Consider the following 19548-nt stretch of genomic DNA (forward strand, 5'->3'; position numbering starts at 1 on the left):
CTGAGCATCTTTCCTGGGTGTCTTAAGGAAGGGCTGAGTGCATCTGGAAGGAAGTGGCTGTGCAGCCCAGATACCAAGGCTGCCCAGAGCGGGCTCTCTCTCCTCTGGTGGTGGTTGAATTCTATAGACTTGGCTTTCTGGGAGGAAACAGTCACTATGAAAGAGTTTTAGAGCGAGAGCAGTGATTTCCCTGAGGTTATAGACTGTGGAACACTGCAGCGCAGCCTTTTAAGAGTGGAGTGAGTGTTCATTTTCTTTATGTTTTTATGTATTTTAGGTGGAATATAGAAGTTTCCCAGGTTCTTTGCAGTCAGAGGTGAGCTCTGCATACCTTAAATATGTCACCATCCTTTCTTTGTTTGTGCATAATGAATGCTTTTTTAAAAAACTTGACACTCACAATCTTATTTTTCAGATTATACAAGCGATACAGAATTTAACTCGTCTCTTATATAGCCTTCAGGTAACTATGCTCTGACCCTGTGAATGTTTTCCTTCATGCAATTCACTTTATTTGATGAGTCCCAGACTTTAAAATTTAGAACATTTGAGAGGTAATGAATGATCTTAAAAGAACACCAACCCTCCACCTCTACTCCAAGTGTAACTCTGCTGATGCTTTGAGCTTCACCTGGTTTTGTAATCACGAGGCATCACCATTACTGTAGTTTATATACCATTCTTCTCTGAAGCCATAAAACAGTTCATATCTTTAAAAAATATTGATGAATATGATCTGGCTGGAAGTTTGCAATGAAACTCTTAAGTGAGTGTAGTATGACTTCACATTTTCTGGTGAAAACTTAAATTCACACCTAAACTCTTTTCACTTCCATATGTGGCCTTAGGCCTTTGGGGCAGTCAATAATTTACACGCTCTTCCATCGTTTCCTTGGTTCATCCGCCCAACATTTATTGAGGACCCTCCCTGGGTCAGGCACTGTGACGAAGGCTGAGCACAAAAGGGCAAATGGCCCACAGGGTCTATCATCAGATAGCTCCCTGTCTGTCCAGGAAAGACAGGCACCCTAAAAATGAGGGCTCTGGGGCTGGATGATCCCCTAAGTCCTGCACAAGAAAGGTGGAATACATCCAATTGCTCAATTTGTGAGTTAAAAAATATTTTTAAATGATGTGAAAGCAATGTTTATAGACAAATTTATAGAAAATTGATACATGTAACTAAAATGACTTGTGATTCTGTGGAGAGACTTACTGTTGTCTGGGGGTATGTATCCCTCTAGTTTTTAGAAATCATTTTGTGTGTACCCTTGGAGCCTGTACCTCTCTATTCATCAGTTGTCTCTATAGCACAGTTGTTAATGGTTGTATAATATTCAGGTCTATGGAATTAATCCATTCCTCATAGTTTATGTCTTCCCTGGTGGCTCAGATGGCAAAGAATCTGCCTGCAATGCAGGAGACTCGGGTTCGATCCCTGGGTCAGGAAGATCCCCTGGAGAAGGGAATGGCGACCCACTCTAGTATTCTTGCCTGAAGAATCCCATGGACAGAGGAGCGTGGCAAGCCACAAAGGGGTCACAAAGAGTCAGATACCGCTAAGTGACTAACACACATATACTTGTCTGTTAATAATACTATAGCACACGTCTTTGTGCACTGACCTCTTTGAACATATCTGAGTGTGTCCTTAGGATAAATTACTGAAATCAGTTTTTGAAAGACATTGTCAAAATACTTAGCACCCCTCTCTACTTCTTCTCAATTTGAAAATAAGTCAAGGTAGCTCGTGACCTTAATTTGCATTTTTTGGTTACTACTGAAATTAAACTCCTGCCCCCACTGGTTTATTTTCATTCAGATTTCATATCTTAAATCTGTTGAATATTAAAAGAAAATAAAGTCTGATACTAAGTTTTCATCAGAAAAGATAGTCATGCTACATTGCTGTTTTGTTATTGAGTCAATACTTTGACTGCATCAAGATGTCTTTGATGTTCTATTGATCTTCTGCCTATTCTTGATCTAGTACCATTTTCTTATCTATTAAGATTATTAAGATAAGTACCACTCTTTTAAATATCTGAATGTTCTTTCATAAAAGCTTTTGAATCACTCTGACAAATTTCTTAAAATTATACTGAGGTAGTTTAATTAAAATATTACTATATTTATGAATTAAATTGGGGAAAATTGGCACTTTGGCAATAATTGGTTCTCTTGACTGAGGATTTATTTTATGTTCTGTTGGAAATCTCTGTAACTGTCTTCATGTAGGTACTTTTTTTCTGCTAAGTTTATTCCTGGATATTTGTCTCTGTTCCTATTGTGAACAGAATATTCTTTTTTTCATTATGTTTCCCTAATATTGGTTGCTGGTATGAATACAAGTATTGAAGTTTTTTTTAATAGGCCAACTCATTGAATTTTTGTTTTAGCAGGGTTGGGTTTTTTTTTTTTTATTCTTTGGAGTATTCAAAGTAGAAAGTAAAAAATTGAAAGTAATGGTATTATGGCTACTCTTCAATAATTAAATTAATTTTATTTTCTTGACTTACTCCTTTGGTTAGAAATTCTGAAATGTCTTAATAGTGGCCATAGTAATAGTAAATAGTAAATAATAGTGGCCACCCTTGTCTTATTCAAGATTTAGTGGGAATACCTTTAATGTCTTACATTATATATGCTAGTCTGGGGTAGATGTTCTTAGAGATTAATTTCTCATATCAAACAAATATTCTTTCTTCTACATTTTAACTGAGAAGGAATATAGTGTGAGTGCAGTTCATTAACTTTTGGGAGATGAAAACATTGAGTGTCCCAACTTGTTTGCCAGGTGAAAACAACTTACAAGGTTCTGTCTGTTCTTTTCAACCTTAAGTGAAGCCCTCTGTGGATTCAAGGTTCAGAAAAGCTGGGTGACCTAAATGATCTAGTTTTTGCAACATTAGGTTGAAGCAAATACCAAACTCTATAGTGTGTCCTCTTAACCAAAGCTTTTGAGCTGGCTTAAGGGTATGTGCTCTGAAAGATTTCTGTTCATGGCACAGTCATCTCCTTTGAAGCTGAATCTCTTATGCATGATTAAAGTTTTTTACATAGCATTTTTGAATCAGATGAAAATGAAATTTGATCCCTATGTTAGAAGAATAGAGTTAGAGATGAGGTACAGGCAAGACAGAAAGGAAAGAACACACTTCAGCAGAGAAAACTTGAGAGAGACTTGGTATATGTGTACAACTAAATTACTTTGCTGTACAGCAGAAGCTAATACAACATTGTAAACCAACTATAGTTCAGTATAATTTTAAAAAAGGGAAAGAGTGAATTGGGAATTTTCCTATGCTTGAAAAGTAAGTGCTGTTCTCTGTCTTACATGTAAACATAAACTTTAAATGTGCAGATGAATATCCAATCTTCAGATTTCACCCCTATGCTACAGAAGAGAGTTGTTTTATCCCAAATGTTAAATAGATGAAAAATACTTCATGTTAGTGTTTAATTAGTCTAATTGTAATCCTTACCTGAGAGTTACCATTGGCTATGGAATTTTGGCATATAGAATATTGGATTTGTTGGTTTGTTTGTTTTACTCTGCTGATGCCCTTAGGAATTGTTAGAATTAGCTGGTGATGTACAGTCTACAGTTTGCTTTAGCCAGGTCAGCAGAGTCCTGAATGGCTTATTATTTCATATTTAAAGATCTAAGTTATTAGGACCTATTTTCAATGGTATCACTGTTTTCTTTATAATAACCATTGAAAGCCATTAATCAAATATTCATGTGAATTTCAATTTTTAATTGATTTTCACATTTAGAAACATTTCATTTCAAAAGACCTCACTGAATACATTTTTGAGTCTTGTTCCAAAACAAATACTAATTTAAAGTATGCTTTAATTCTTTAATCTTCAAGAGTACAGGAAACTGCTGACTTAAAGAACTAATGGTCAAATCCCCATCTTCTCAGCACCTGTTACATGGATAGCTTTTTAAATTTTTAGGAAAGGAAAATGAGAATTTATCTCTTGGAGGGTAATAATTTCTTATAACAAGTCACAGGACACACACATACCCAGTCTGTGGCTATTTTCAATTTGTCCCTTCTCTGTTTCTTTGTGCTTTCAATGGGAACTTTTGAAAATAAAAGCTTCCGAGGGCATTCACAGTTTTTTGTTTTTATTTTGTGGAATCCCTTCAAAAGTTGGTAGTTATTTCCTGTGATACTGCCAAACTTTTAATAGGTAGATACCATAACTCAAAGACAATTTTTAAAAAAATTTGGTTGGTAATTTCCTCTGGGTTTTAGAGTATCTACATCCCTGTGATCATTCCAGCCTCCTTTTAGCATTCTATCAAACAGATGAATTTCAGTTTAGTGTTTTGTGCATGACCTTCCTGCTATAATACAAAGAAACAACAGTAATGAGACTAGCTTTATCATTTATATATCTCCTAAATATATTAACTGCTATGATAAAAAAGATTACTTAGCAAAGCTTCCAAATGGTTGACTTTTATGTCTTCACGTATGTCATGTAGCTTAAGTAATTTCTGGTTGGAGACTCAAAAGGTACAACCAGATTTATATAGATTCTTAAGTTCTCCTGAATTATTGACTGTCAAGACCTCAGAAAGATAATGTGGCATAGCCCAGAAAGGCAGTCTTGTGAATTTATGGACTGAATTCTTACTCAGAACACTTGCTTAAATATTATCCAACAGCATCAACAAACCACATTTCCAAAGGAGGGAGAGAATATTCCTTTGGGGCTTTATTTCTTTTGTGTATACATCTCAGACTGTACCAGTAAGGAAATGCAGACAAGCCTGTCTGAAGTGCCAAGGCCAGTCTCGGGAGGTAACTTAGAGCAAGGAGAGAAGTGTTCAGAGAGAATCATTCGGTCATACTTTCACGTGTAGAGGTGCTGACAACTCACGGCGCGGACAATAGGGACGCCTTTGCTTTCTTGCTCTCTGCTTTGACAGGCCGCCTTGACCATTCAGGATAGCCACATTGAGATCCACAGGCTGGTTCTCCAACAGCGGGAGAGCCTGGCCCCGGGCCCTGCGTTCCGAGGCAGCCCCTTTCAGGACCAGGAGAAGTCCCGCAGCCTGGAGAAACAGCGGGAGGAGCTGGCCGACACCCACAAGCTGCAGCTCCAGTTCCAGCAAGACCAGCACCGCTGGCTCCGTAGGTGCGACCAGCAGCAGCGCGAGCAGGAGGCCCGGGCCAGCCGGCTGCAGGAGCGCGAGAGGGAGTGCCGGGCGCAGGAGGAGCTGCTGCTCAGGAGCCGGGGCGAGCTGGACCAGCAGCTCCAGGACTACCAGCAGAGCCTGGAGCGGCTGCGCGAGGGCCAGCGCCTGGTGGAGAGGGAGCGGGAGAGGATGCGGGCCCAGCAGAGCCTGCTGCGCCACTGGAAGCACGGGCGGCAGAGCAGCCTTCCCGCCGCGTTTTCTCCAGGAACCCTGGAGGTACGGGGCTCCTGTGCCCGCAGAAGCAGAGAGTAAGACGGCTTCAGTCATGGTGGTTTGGGAGGCTTTGAACACACGTCTGTCTTTTTGCTGCTCATGTAAGAGCTCGCAAGAGTTACTCAGTGTGTAGGGAGAAAGAGCTGGGAACTTCCAGAGACAATACCTATGCATCTTGACATACGCACATTTGAAAAGTCTGGGTACTTCTGGATCATGGGTCCATGGTACTCATGATAGATGCCCTCAGTATCAAGGGAAGCAATACAGAATCGCGTTGTCCCAGTGAGGCGAGTTTTATCCTGGAGTCTGCTTGGGCGTGAGTGTGTTTCACGTCTGAAGACAGATGTGCTCTGGTCTTCAGAGTTCTGTAGGGATTTACCTTTCAGTGGATCATTAGCTAGGAACGTGCACAGGTACTGAATTTAACAAGTATACTACCTATTATTCCAAGCTTATTCTCTTTTTTGTAAATTTGACCTAAAGTGAAAGTCTCCTTGCAACCCCATGGACTGTAATCCTTGGAATTCTCCAGGCCAGAATACTGGAGAGGGTAGCCTTTCCCTTCTCCAGGGGATCTTCCCAACCCAGGGATTGAACCCAGGTCTCCTGCATTGCAGGTGGATTCTTTACCAGTTGAGCCACAAGGACCAGGTAAATTCAAAATCCATTTTTCACCAGTGACAGTTAACGTGAGTAGTTTAATGTTTAGTCAGAATAAAACCTTTCGAAAAGTTCCGTGTTCATTTTGCACCCTCTTGAGCCACTCTTGACAATTTCATTTGTCCCAGGAGTTTACTTTTCTGTACTGTGTGCGCATAGATACTTTTTAATGATAGTATATAAAGTTGTAGAAGTTGATCAGCTTATAAGAATGATCTGTGTTATATTTTATTTTCCTTTCTAGTTGACTAAATTATATTTGTTGCAAATACCTTACATATACATGAATGTTTTCAACTTTTATTTAGCTAAAGTGAGAATGCTATTCCCTTAAAGTAGAAACACTTTCATGACAGTGAACACTACTGCACGGGTTTTTTCATTTGATTTGTATTTCTTTTAAGATATGCTATGTTTTGTTAATTGAAGTTTTTGGTACTGGCTTATTAAAAGAGGATGGGAGGAGAGAGTAGAGTCAAGGGTAATATCCTCTACCATACTCATTAAAGTCTTGATTGCTAAATTCTATTAGGAATAAATACGTTATAAAACTGGTGCAAATTTCTAAAGAAATTATTGTGTTTTTTCTTGCACAGGTAATGGAACTTAATCGATCTGAGACTTTATGTCATGAAAATTCATTCTTCATCAATGAAGCTTTAGTGCAAATGTCACTTAACCCTTTGAACAAACCAACGCCACCAGATATCCATCAGGATGTCACTTACCCCCCAGGCATATCTCATTCTGATTTGGTAAGGACTAGTGAAAGTCAAGTAGACCTCAAGACGGACGTTTCTCAACCCTCAGATATCAACCATGAACTGTGGATAGCGGCTGGGGCCTGTCATCAGATACCCCCTCTCCACCAAAGCAGCAAGGATTCTTGTAAAACTGGTAATTAATACTTTACATGTCATCTGTGTAGTTTCCACAAGAAGCTGTTTCTCTGAGTGGTTGGCTCTTCTTTAGAGCAGATCGAAGTGGGCCCTAGAATGGGAATACATTGGTGCTGCTGAGCAGGAGTTTGCGGCATACGCTTTTCTTTGGGAAAGTCTGGCTTCCATCGCTTGTGAGAATCGAGACAAGCTAGAGCATGGGTGGAGGGCTTAGAGGATGTCACTGAAATGTGAGAAGCAGACAGGGTTATCATATCTGTGGGTTAAATGATAACTTTCCCCTGAAAAGTGAAGCAACTTGATATTTATTCTTCACTGTAGACCTGACCACATCCTGATACATATCCTTGTTGACTCTCAGAAATAAAAGACATGGACAGGGTTTGTGGTAGGGCTTTATTGTCTCTTGGGGCAATTTCCTACAACTTTAGTAAAGTCTTCTGTACTGCTGTTAAACACCCCAGATGAAACCGTTAACATCATCTGTCATTTTTTTTTTAAAAAGGTGTTGTTTCTCCTTAAGTCCCTCATAATAACACAATTTGCTAATCCCATTGAAACATTTGTCACATATAAATGAAAGGCAGCTCAAGTTACCAGCTCCATGTGAATCCAAATGATTTAAATCTATGTCTATTATAAATTGTTTTCCGTGGAATATGAGGTAGGGAATGAGAAGAACTTGAAACCTCTCTACTGAAAAACAGATGGCATGCAATAGAATAAACAAATGGCTGGCCACATGGATGGGAAATAAATCACTGACAGCAAAACGTTTCAGAAACATGAAGCAAGCAAAGGTACAGGGACCTTCAGAATTGGACAGAGATTGGTTTCCATGCTTCATAGATGTGCTTAGCTTGTCTGGAGAATAATTTGTCAGCAACAAAAAGATTTGAATGTGTCCAGCTTCTCGGAATTAGGGAGTAATAATTCTGACCCTGTCTGAAAGTAGGTCTATTACTAACCCAAATTATGTTAATTCTTTGCAGTGGATAATTCTTTACATTATTCGGTCACTGCTGTAACATTTCTTGTCAACATATAACAGAATGAAGTAGTTCTTTATCATTTCAAATATTCTTTAAGTAAAAAAGGGGAAAAATTGAATAGTGAATTGAGATCTAAAATAGGGGCCGAATGTAGAAAATGTAACCCCTTGAATATACTGTCTTGCAGCTCTAATATTGTAGAGCCCATACTGCAGAATGCCTTCTCCTGGTACATGTTGCTTCGCTGTGTGCATTCATTAAGTTGCTATTTGCAGTGCTTTCTGTGTTGTCAGTGTGGTTTTGCATGCCAGCTTTGGGATAATTCAGAAACTCAGTTTGAGTTAAACCACATTCTGCTTTTGTTTGAAATATGTATTCCTACTTTTTTCTGTATCTCCCATCTTTTTCTGTTGAGTTGTGCTTTAAAGTAGAAAGCTTTTAAACATTTGGCTGCCTGCTTACAGGAGATAGAACATGTACTAAGGAAATAAACAGTGATTATATACAAAACCCAGTGTCTCCACATGTAAGGAATTAAATATAGCCAAGGAAAATGCTGAGAAAATGTGCTTCTGCTTCAGATAGTGTGTCCAGTATAGGCCAAGGACACTCAGGACATTGATAGAAGAGAGCGAAATCAACTCTGGCCTTCCTCTCTCGGGAGCATCCTGGTGTGTGCAGGAAGGATTAGATCAGAAATGCAGTGTGGGCTGTTAAGCATTGGAGTTTTGCAACTAGTCAAAAAAACTCTATTTATGTTGGTTTACTTAAGCATGATAAGCAGTTTCTGGAGGAGAGAGAATAAAGTCAGAGATTAGGAGGAGGTGATAGGCAAGTGGAATGAAAATTGGATAGATACTCTTAAGAGGGTTGTCAGGGCCAGATAAAATTGTTCGAGCCATTCCAGAGCTTTCACGGTTCTCAGAATCGAAAGTAGCTCAAAATAAGCTGCTGATGGTGGTCTTCACTAGACTTTTTCTGGGCTTTCCTTGTATGCCTTTGGAGGGGGGCAGGAAGGGGGAAGTGAGGCAGGGGGAAGCTGGAAGAAATCAGTCCAGGCTGTGCTGGTGGAGAGGGGCCAGTCCATGTGCTAGGATTCAGGACAGTGCTATGTCGGCGTCCCCTGCTTTCACATTTTGCTGCTCTATCGTGGGGTGAGTGGCCATCAGGGACCACTGCTCTCACTAACAGAATTTGCCTCTCATATTCTTGGCTGGTGTTTTTGTTAAACGTGCATTTAACTGTGGTTTGATGTCATCAGTGGGCTATTTTCAGGCAACTCCCTAAAGAATCATTTGCTCTTTTGTCTGGTCTTGTGTTGGGTGCCTGAGAGCAGCTCAGACCAGTGGAAATGTGAATTTGGGGAACAGTAAACCCAGTGGAAGAAAATTGGGTGTAAATAACATTCCTGAACGTGTTTAGCCATCACCCAGATTGGAATTTTCATTCTGGTCACTCAAGCCGACCTCATCAGACATTTTCCTGTTCTCTTTGTGTTCTGGTTGTCACCGATTTTTCAGTGTCTCCATCATTACTACCACCACTGACAGTTACAGGACACTTAACCCAATCTGAAGCACTGTGCTAAGGTTTTATGTGGGGAAATCCATTTAGTACTAGCAACCACCCACTGAGATGACTCTGTTATTGTCTCCATTTGAGGGGGGAAACGGAGGCAAGAGAGGTTCAGCGATGTGTCCAAGGCCAGTAGCTAGTAAAGAGCAGAACCGGAGTTGAACTGGGAAGACTGGCTCTGGAGCCCATGGCCTCAGCTGTCACATTGTACGTTGCTAATTTCTGGAGTGCTGTTTTAAAGTCTCCTTTTAAAAGAAGTTGGAGTAGAGCTAGAATCAATCCTGTTGTAATGTCTTGGCAGGATATTAACGTTGAAGGCCTAGTTCTTTGTGGTGGTTGTTGCTTTCGTTCCTTCTTTCTCTTTTTTAATATTACCATTTGGAAAATATTTCTAAATCATTTGGATTGTGGTGGTCAATGCTTGCATGAGTTCTGAGGATTTTCAGATTTCATAAATACCCTTTAGCTTCACATTTTCCCCTATCAGACACATTTTCTTAAGGATCGTTTGTATCTCCAGTGTTCCCTAACAATAGCCCTGTGTTACTTGTAAACATTTTTTAAGGTAATACTTTATAAGGAGCGTTACTTTCCAGTTTTGGAAGTTGTCTCATGAACAAAATTCTTGATGTTTTAACATTAAATTCAAATTGGCATTTAATTTTATTTATAGTCGAAGAGATGCTTGGTTTATGAACGTAATCTGCACTCTTCTGAGGGACACGAGCCAAGACTCCAGAAAATTTGAATTTCTTTAAACAGTGTAGTCCCTGTAGGACAATTGCTATATAAATGGCCCCATGAAATGCTCAACTGTGCTACTCTTCTTAAAGGCAAAAATCAGCAAAACCCACCTTCTTTCTGTGCCGTTTTTTTTTTTTTCCAGTTTTAGAATTCCAAAACTATTTACTCAGCGTCCCTGTTAGTTTGTATTTGTTGCTGTTGTTTAGTCACTAAGTTGTTCCCCTTCTTTGCAACCCAATGGACTGTAGCCCACCAGGCTCCTCTCTCCGTGAGATTTCCCAGGCAGGAATACTGGAGTGGGTTGCCGTTTCCTCCTCCAGGGGCTCTTCCTGACCCGGGGATCGAACCCACGCCTCCTGCCGCGCCTGCACTGGCAGGCAGATTCTTTACCACTGAGCCACCTGGGAAGCCCATAGTTTATATTTGCCTTTTCCATTAATCAACAGAGAAAATATGGTATGATAATTAATCTGAAATATTCTTAGTCTCCCCTTTCAGTTATATTTTTATCTGTACCTCAATATTTGCAGGTTACCAAAAAATTCCTTTTCAGCAAATCATAATTTTTCCATAATGTATATGATAAAATTTAAATTGAGAACCAGATTTCATGCATTAGTCACATAGTTGACTTTGGAAAAAGAATAACTTTATTAAGTTTGAATTCCAGAAGAGTGTTTCCCTTTACTACATGTTAGAATTTAGTGCCCATCAAAATATTTTCAGATTCAAAGCATTGTATTCAGAATATTTTGTCTTGGCAGTGTTGTCATATTTTTTTTAAACACAGCTGTGTTAAGCTTTCAGTGACTTTTTTTTTTTGACATATGGAAATATAATAGAAAATTTCCAAATAAAAGCTATGCTCTAGTTAGTATTTAATAGTCTTTAAGAAGTGAGTAGGTGATAATTTCTAACATTTAAAAGATATTCTATAATTCAGAAATGGGTACCTTATTTGTGTATTCTGTGTGAAAAGAAGCTTTTGCCAAAGACCTACAGGCAATTTCCCATAAGCCTGAACCTGGCATTAGATAGTATAAACTTCAGTGACAAAGAGGTATTTGAAAAGGTGGATGTATTAGTTTGCTAGAGCTGACATAATAAAGTACCACAGATTGGGTAGCTCAAAGAGAAGTTTCTTTCCTTGCACTTCTGGAGGCTGAAAGTCCAAGATCAAGGTGTTGGCAGGATTTGTTTTTCCAAGGCCTCTCTTGGCTTATAGAGGGTTGTCTTCTCCCTGCCTTCACATAGTCTTCCCTCTGTGCAAATCTGTTCAAATTTCATCTTAAAGGCCATCAGGCATGTTGGATCAGGGCATACGTTAGTGACCTCACTCATGTACTTCTTTGAAGACTCTGTCTTCAAATGCATTTTGAGGCATTAGGGGTTAGGACTTCAATATCTGAATTTATGGAGGGGGACACATTCTGCCTTTAACACAGGATAAATGATTTTCTCTGTGCTATTTTTAGGTGCCATGAAAGCTTTAATTAAAAAAAAAAACAAAGTTGAATTGTAATTTAACTACAGTATGAACTTTAAAAAAACAAAACAAAACAAAACAAAGTTGGTTAGGGGAATTTTTAAAAATGCAAAACAATAAAATTGTGATCAAGCCTCTGTCAACACAGTGAAGGTGAAAGTGTTACTCAGTCATGTCTGACTCTTTGCGACCCCATGGACTGTAGCCCACCAGACTCCTCTGCCTATGGGATTCTCCAGGCAAGAATACTGGAGTGGGTTGCCATTTCCTTCAACACAGAAATTAGGGCAAAAGATGTTTATAGATTCATTAGGATATTTTTCCAAACCTAGACCTTAATTAAATAGCTTTGGGAATTTTGAACTCTATGATTGGGAGAGAATATCTGATGCCTTTATTTTGAATTGCTTAAATAAAACCAAATCAGAAGGGTTGAGAATATCCATATGGCATGAAATTATTATATCTATGGGAGTTCATAGAGGTCAAAACTGGGAAATTATTGATCAACTCTATCTTTTTTTCTAGAATCTTGGTTATCACTTTGTTTAACATTTTAAGGGAAACCGTAATACTGCTTGCTCTCGGTCATCCGCATCACGACAAGAGTATAAACAGCTGGGCTCAAAGGCTTAATTTTAATCTTCCTCACTGATGGGTGGAGGTGATTGACTTTCACCTTCTGCGGATTTTGTACCAGGAAAGGGAAACATGCCATTTGCTTGTAGAGCCTGGTGAGCCGCGGGTGCTGGCTGCCAGCTTCCTGATTGCATAGTTCTCTGGGGGCAGGTTGGCTGCATGAGCCATCTGGGCCAGGGCCATCCTGCCGCAGTGAGCAGAGCCCAGCACACAGCAGGAGAGCAAAACCAGCAGGTGGGTGGGTTCCCAGGCAGCCAGCCAGCTGTGGGGCTGTCTGTTTTTCCCCGCCGAGGTTCCAGGCTGGTTTGAACAAGCTGCTGAAGTGGGAGCCTACTCTGTGTGAAGGATTCCAGGGGTTAGGCCTGACCTTGGGTCATCCTTAGCTGAAATAAAAGAACAGCTCATATGCATCTACATACATACATATATGTGCAGACACAAGTTTGTGGTCTATGGCTTGCATATTTGACCTCTGTAGTACAGTGTGGCTTTATTCTCAAAATGATTAAGGGTTGGGTTTGGAAGAAAAGTTTGTAACCAATTTTGTACCAATCCGGCCTGCAGGATAAGGCGTGCTCCTATCTGTCTCTGTGACTCCTGGGATAGTGACCCAAACTGGGCAGAGAAAGCATCACATTTTCACAAATCCCAATCTGGGGACTGTCTACTCTTTCATCCCTATCCATCCAACCATGAAAATTTCATTTTTAGGGCTTACTTAAAACGTTGTGTGTTCCACTAAGGACTGATGTGTTTTGTGTTTACCTAAGAAAAATGTGACCATCTGGTTCAGCGTGGGTGGCAGACTTTGCCTTACAGGACCACATAGTGAATTCTTGGGTCTTTTCAGCCCATTGGTCTTTGTTGCATATAGTCAACTCTGCCTCTGTAGCTCAAAATCAGTCATAGAAAATACATTAAAAATGAGATAAACTGTGTTCTAGTAAAATTTTATTTGTAAAAATAGATGGTCTAACTTGTTTTTTCGTTTCACTTAAATTGAGGAGGTTATATTCCTCCTGGCTTGAAATTAGTCTGTTGAAATTAGTAATGTAATCTTATATGGCACTTCATGGCATTTAAAACGCAGTTGAATTCATGATCTCATATGTCCTTTACAAAAACCTTGTGTGTTGGTGGTGGTTGTCTCTGTTTTTCAAAGACAACTTTTCTTTTTCACTTTCTATTCATTCAGTCCCTGTGAGCAGATGAATTTAGAAAAATGGGGTTGAATGTACTTGATGGAATTAAGGCCAATGGATTGAAACCCAGAGAGACGTTCCCCCCTACTCCAACTCCTTAAATCCTGTGATGGTGTTGAGGAGGCCCCCCTATAACTATGAGGCTCATGAGAAATAAGATGCCACGGGTAGGTTTGGCTGCTAGAACCATGGTTCTAATGGTTTCTTCAAGAGAGCAATATAACAGAGGAATGCATTCCTCTGCTCAGACATTCTGATTTGGTTGGACTTGGATGGGCCTGCAAATCTGTATTTCTAATGTTCTTCTTAGGTGGTTCCGAAGCAGCCATCCTGTTAGCTTTCCCTGCACTGCCAACCTCAGTGCTGGGCTTGATGTTAAAGAACCTCAGTTCAAATGCTAACTCAGGCTCCTATGCCTGCTGGGTGATTCCTAAGCCTTAATTCCTCATCTGTACAAGAGAGAAGTGTTAGCAGAATTTAAAAAAAAAGTGCCAAGCATGGTCTGGGTCCACTGAACTTCAGCTTTATCCCCACCTGGCAGAAAGAATTCACTGTAATTGTGGTTCAGAGGTGGCTGCTGATAGAAATGAAAATGTCTCTTGGTGGCTCAGACATAAAGGATCTGCTTGCAATACAGGAGACCTGGGTTCAATCCCTGGATCAGGAAGATCCCCTGAAAGAAGGGAATGGCTACCAACTCCAGTATTCTTGCCTGCAGAACTCCATGGACAGAGGAGCCTGGCAGGCCACAGTCCATGGGGTCACAAAGAGTTGGACACAGCTGAGCAACTAACACTTTACTTTCCTGAATGACAGTAGGAAGCCAGTAGTTTCAAATACAACTTTTTTTAAATGTAAATTGGGGAAGTTTTTACTCAGAATGGAAATATAATAGGATATAAAGGGTTAGCGCCTCTTCCATATTGGCCTAAGAAGAAGTGTTTGTTAGTTTATTACCAGAACTGTCTTAGGGAAAAGTCACAGCATTTTGTTTCCCTTTATTCCTCTCTGTAGAGAAAGAACTTACATCAGTCAACCATGTTTTCAAAACCAAATGTAAGAGAGATTTTGGCAACAAGACTGAACATCTCAATTTGGGATGCAGAACACCCAACCCTCATTGGCTGCATTATATAAATGGTTGCATTACATCAATATATCCCCAGGAGAACTTATAGTAATAATTGAGTTCCCTGAATAGGCTTTCCTCCCAGAAAGAAAATGTTAAGAATGCCCAATAGGAATATTATGGTTTAAATCATTTTCCCTTTTAAATTTAAAAATTGTGTTCTGGTTTATGACCTTAATTTCTTTTTGAGTTCAGTTATCCTGAATTGATTTGTTGTTGTTAGTCCTGGATAAACTGAGAAAAATCAAGGCTCAGAATCACCAGGAAGCACCCCTTGTTAGCACTTCTCATAATTTGAATTAATGACATGTGTAATCATTTACGTAAGGACTGCCTGCCCTGCTGTAGAATAAGCTTCAAGGGCATGGGGAGCTCCATGTACCTCCTTTGTTAATTGCTCCATCACAGGCACCAAGCACAGTGTTTGGCATGACGTGAATGAAGGAGTCAAGATCCACACTCTTGCAGAAATGAAAGCAACGTTTGGCTTGACTGAGGCATTGAGAGATGTTGAGGAAAGACAGCAGACATGTGAGGTGTGATGGTAGTTACTACAGACAGATTAGACAAGTGCTTCAGGATAGCTACCTGGATTGAGTGAGTTTGAAAACTTTTGTCAGGTGGGTGTATGTAAGATGGCATTTTTAAAATGTCAGGATAACTATATGATTGCTTGCCTTAAATACTTTTCTGGATGCTAAGTAGCAAACTTTAACTAATACCAACTCTGGGACATCGTGAAGGACAGCAAAGCCTGGCTAGGTACAGTCCATGGTGTTGCAAAGATTTGGACACAACTGAGCTACTGAACAACTTTTTTTCTTCATTAATGTTGAAATAAATTTGTCTTTGAATGTATAGTCTCACTTTTGAGTTTGATATAGGTACTACTCTTTGTTCAACTCTGGAGAACATCTTTTTCTTTTTCCTTTTAGAATATTGTACGAATAGCCCCAGATGAATATGTGTAGCAAATGAAAGCTCAAAAAGTTAAAACATCTTCTCTATAAATGCCTTAATTTATTCTAAACAAGTGGAACTGAATTCATCCCTGTCATTTTAGAAAGACGGCATGTAAACAATTTTGCATTGAATTGTTACATCAGTAACAATTAGTCAGCCTATCTGTTCACTGGGGTATTTCTTTTTAACCATAAAGTAGTACTCTTGCCTGGAAAATCCCATGGATGGAGGAGCCTGGTAGGCTGCAGTCCATGGGGTCGCTACGAGTTGGACATGACTGAGTGACTTCACTTTCACTTTTCACTTTCATGCACTGGAGAAGGAAATGGCAACCCACTCCAGTGTTCTTGCTTGGAGAATCCCAGGGACGGGGGAGCCTGGTGGGCTGCCGTCTATGGAGTCGCACAGAGTTGGACACAACTAAAGCGACTTAGCAGCAGCAGCTCGAACACCAGTAAATTAAACATGGGCAGCTAGCTCAGCATCAGTGAAACACGTTCTTAAACCTTTTTCCTTCTGTTAAATCCTGTTTAACAGTCCAGTGTATTTCCCCAGGCAAAACCATTAGTGTTTGTTTCGTTAAGTACACTCTTAGAATGTGAACCAGTTTCCCTAGCACCACCTTCTGCTCATCAGCCTTAACATATTGCCTGAAAGATCACATATTTATTATAGCAATCTTAAAATTAAATGTGATCACATCTTAAGAAATATATCCATTTGCTCTGCCCCAGACAGACTGATGGAAAGGCATCTATGTGTTCTCAGCTAGTCAGTTTCCAGAAACAGCTGGCTGAGGGGGTGAAGTCTTGTCCTGTTGTTCTGCTCAGACTTTGAGCCAGATGATAAATAAGCCAAGGCTGGGTTTTAATCTGTGGCGATGCTGATTTGCCATGGTAAATCACTGTAGAGTTTATTTAGAGAAGGGGCCGGGGTACCCATTCTCATTCTAAGCGAGATATTAATTCAATTTATTTTGAAATGTTAATGCTTGGTTTGAAGGCTTACCTAAGGAAAACTGTGGTCTTGCAGAGGCTCCCAGTTCTGTAGGATAGGACTCTGAGCCTTTTTGCTAAATAATTTCACAGTGAGACTGTGCAAATTTAATTATTTTCATGGTGACTCTTCCATAGCTCTCTTTTCCATATTTCTCTTTGTGCAAATTCCATTATACACTACAGCTTTTTCTTCCTAAAACATAACATGCTGAATGTTTGGATTAAGTATAGAATATTTGAATCATCTGCCAAAAAATACAGGAGACTCTACCGCTCAGGTGAATTGAGGTCCTTTTGTAAGGACTGGTGCTGTTGCTGTAAGGCATTGGAAGAAGCATTTACAAGCAAAACATTGGCAGAGCTTTAATTTTATTTAATGACCTGCTTCCTACCAGTGATCTTGGCACCCTGTGCAGTGATTTGCAATCAATTAATCACACAGAATGTTGTAACACTGCAATAAGGGCCTTGCGCTCTAAGAGTCTCATAAATCCGCCAGCAACAAAAAGAGGGACTGCGTGCTCAAAGCCCTCTCCATGCAAAACTCCAAATCAGGAGGTGATTTTAATGCCCTGTTTTCTAACACATCCTCAGACGCCTCAGTACTCCCTTGTAGGTTCTGAATTTTGATTGCTGTTTCTCAAAGACGGTTTGGGCTGTCAGTTTAGGAGTCTCTAAGGGTTCAGTTTAGACCAGTCATTTAGATGGGTGGGATTCTTTTTTTCTTTTTTCTTTTTTTAATAGAACAAAACACAATTATTGCAGGGCAATTGCTCTACAATATTGGTTCTTCTGGATTGCTGGGAGAAAACGATGGCTTTGGTTATTTTCCCTGAATTCTGGGCAATCATGCTCAATTGCAATAGGTCATATTTTTCAGAGTATTTTAGGGGATGATTCAGAAAGGAAGCATGTTTTCATCCTGGGGATACACTGACATTTGCTAGAGGCAGATGGCAGAAGATGGGATGGTGAGATATTAGAAGTCACGGAGAAAGAGACTTCACATACTTGGCTTTGCCAAAAACTTCTGGAATCTGGGTGTTTAGTATCTTAGGCTTGTATTCTTGTCATTTCAGATGCACCCTTGCAGTTGGGCTATGCTGAATCTTTTTTCTTATTTTAGCATAGTAAATATGGAGCCATTAAATATTCTTAAAATTATATAAGCCTAAACTCTTGGATAGATGTAGGTTGTGTTTTCTTGACTTGTTTCCATATGGCTTTGTTTTGAGGATGTTCTTATAACAAGAATATGGAATGTGTAATTCTTAATGTATATTCCATCTGATTAAAATGGGACCTTCTTTTAAGAAGCTAAAGCCTTTTAGAGCTATATCACTTCCAGTGAGTACATTCAACTTCTGACTCTTGATGAATTTATTCCTACCAAAAAAAGTCATCCTATTTTTGATTACTTGTAAATGTGTCCAGATTGGCATGATAGATTATACACAAAGCAGAGCTCATATTGTATTTTTAGGTGCTTGATGCTTCTGTTTAGCATGAGCTCTAAAATATACCCACAAAGTTTTGCATGTGCAGACTACTTTTCACTGGCACATAAATTGGAAGGAGAAAGCATAAGGATCGTTTGGGCCAAAATGTGATGGTCTGTTAGTCAGTGTATAGTCATGAGGCCCTATCCTGCATCTGGGCTCCAGTGTGAGGAAGCACAGTCACACACTGATGTGTCCCCGAGGACTGTGAACTGAATCCCATCCCTCTTGAAAGGAGAATGCAGCAGGACTGCAAGGGAGAAGGCATGTTTGGCTGCCTTTTAGGGTGCTCCACTCAACTACCTGCAAAGATTTTTTTTTTAATTTATTTATTTTATGCTGAACAAGCAGCCCAAGGTAAAGTATTGTGAAAGATCAGATACTGCATTTGTTTTTAATGAGCTCCCTGTGCACTGAGTTGAGTATGGACATGGGAGAAAAGCTTAAATCTTAACTGTGTAAGTGAAGTACTGGGAAAAATCTTGTTAAAATGATCCTACTCAAAGAAGTTAGCATTGCTCCTAATAAGACTATGGAAGAGTTTTTGCACATACTACTGCCAGTGAGATAAACGATTTCATCTTCAAATTAAAATATTTCCTCTTCAAAAGTTCATAGCAATACAGGCATACCTCAAGAAACAAGAAAAAAGTCAAACAAATAACCTAACTCTACACCTAAAGCAACTAGAAAAGGAAGAAATGGAGAACCCCAGAGTTAGTAGAAGGAAAGAAATCTTAAAAATTAGGGCAGAAATAAATGCAAAAGAAACAAAAGAGACCACAGCAAAAATCAACAAACCCAAAAGCTGGTTCTTTGAAAGGATAAATAAAATTGACAAACCACTAGCCAGACTCATCAAGAAACAAAGGGAGAAAAATCAAATCAATAAAAATAGAAATGAAAATGGAGAGATCACAACAGACAACACAGAAATACAAAGGATCATAAGAGACTACTATCAGCAATTATATGCCAATAAAATGGACAACGTGGAAGAAATGGACAAATTCTTAGAAAAGTACAACTTTCCAAAACTGAACCAGGAAGAAATAGAAAATCTTAACAGACCCATCACAAGCACAGAAATTGAAACTGTAATCAGAAATCTTCTAGCAAACAAAAGCCCAGGTCCAGACGGCTTCACAGCTGAATTCTATGAAAAAATTTCGAGAAGAGCTAACAACTATCCTACTCAAACTCTTCCAGAAAATTGCAGAGGAAGGTAAACTTTCCAAACTCATTCTATGAGGCCACCATCACCCTAATACCAAAACATGACAAAGATAACACACAAAAAAGAAAACTACAGGACAATATCACTG

At 39.5% G+C, this 19548-nt stretch overlaps 1 protein-coding gene across 4 annotated transcripts in view; it reads left to right on the forward strand.

Moving 5' to 3' along the window:
- Positions 1–19548, forward strand: part of ARHGEF28 (Rho guanine nucleotide exchange factor 28) — a 340651-nt gene that overhangs the window by 292834 nt on the left and 28269 nt on the right. For 3 of the 4 annotated variants that reach the window (XM_040262701.1, XM_040262702.1, XM_040262703.1), the window contains 4 exons: positions 278–316; positions 416–463; positions 4952–5437; positions 6694–6994. In XM_040262701.1, coding sequence (XP_040118635.1) covers positions 278–316; positions 416–463; positions 4952–5437; positions 6694–6994 — 874 coding nt within the window. The remainder of the gene's footprint in view (positions 1–277; positions 317–415; positions 464–4951; positions 5438–6693; positions 6995–19548) is intronic. The other variant, XM_040262704.1, reaches the window with a different exon arrangement.

The sequence above is a fragment of the Oryx dammah genome, unplaced genomic scaffold (genome assembly GCF_014754425.2).
Source record: "Oryx dammah isolate SB20612 unplaced genomic scaffold, SCBI_Odam_1.1 HiC_scaffold_20, whole genome shotgun sequence".
In the NCBI taxonomy this organism is placed as follows: Eukaryota; Metazoa; Chordata; class Mammalia; order Artiodactyla; family Bovidae; genus Oryx; species Oryx dammah.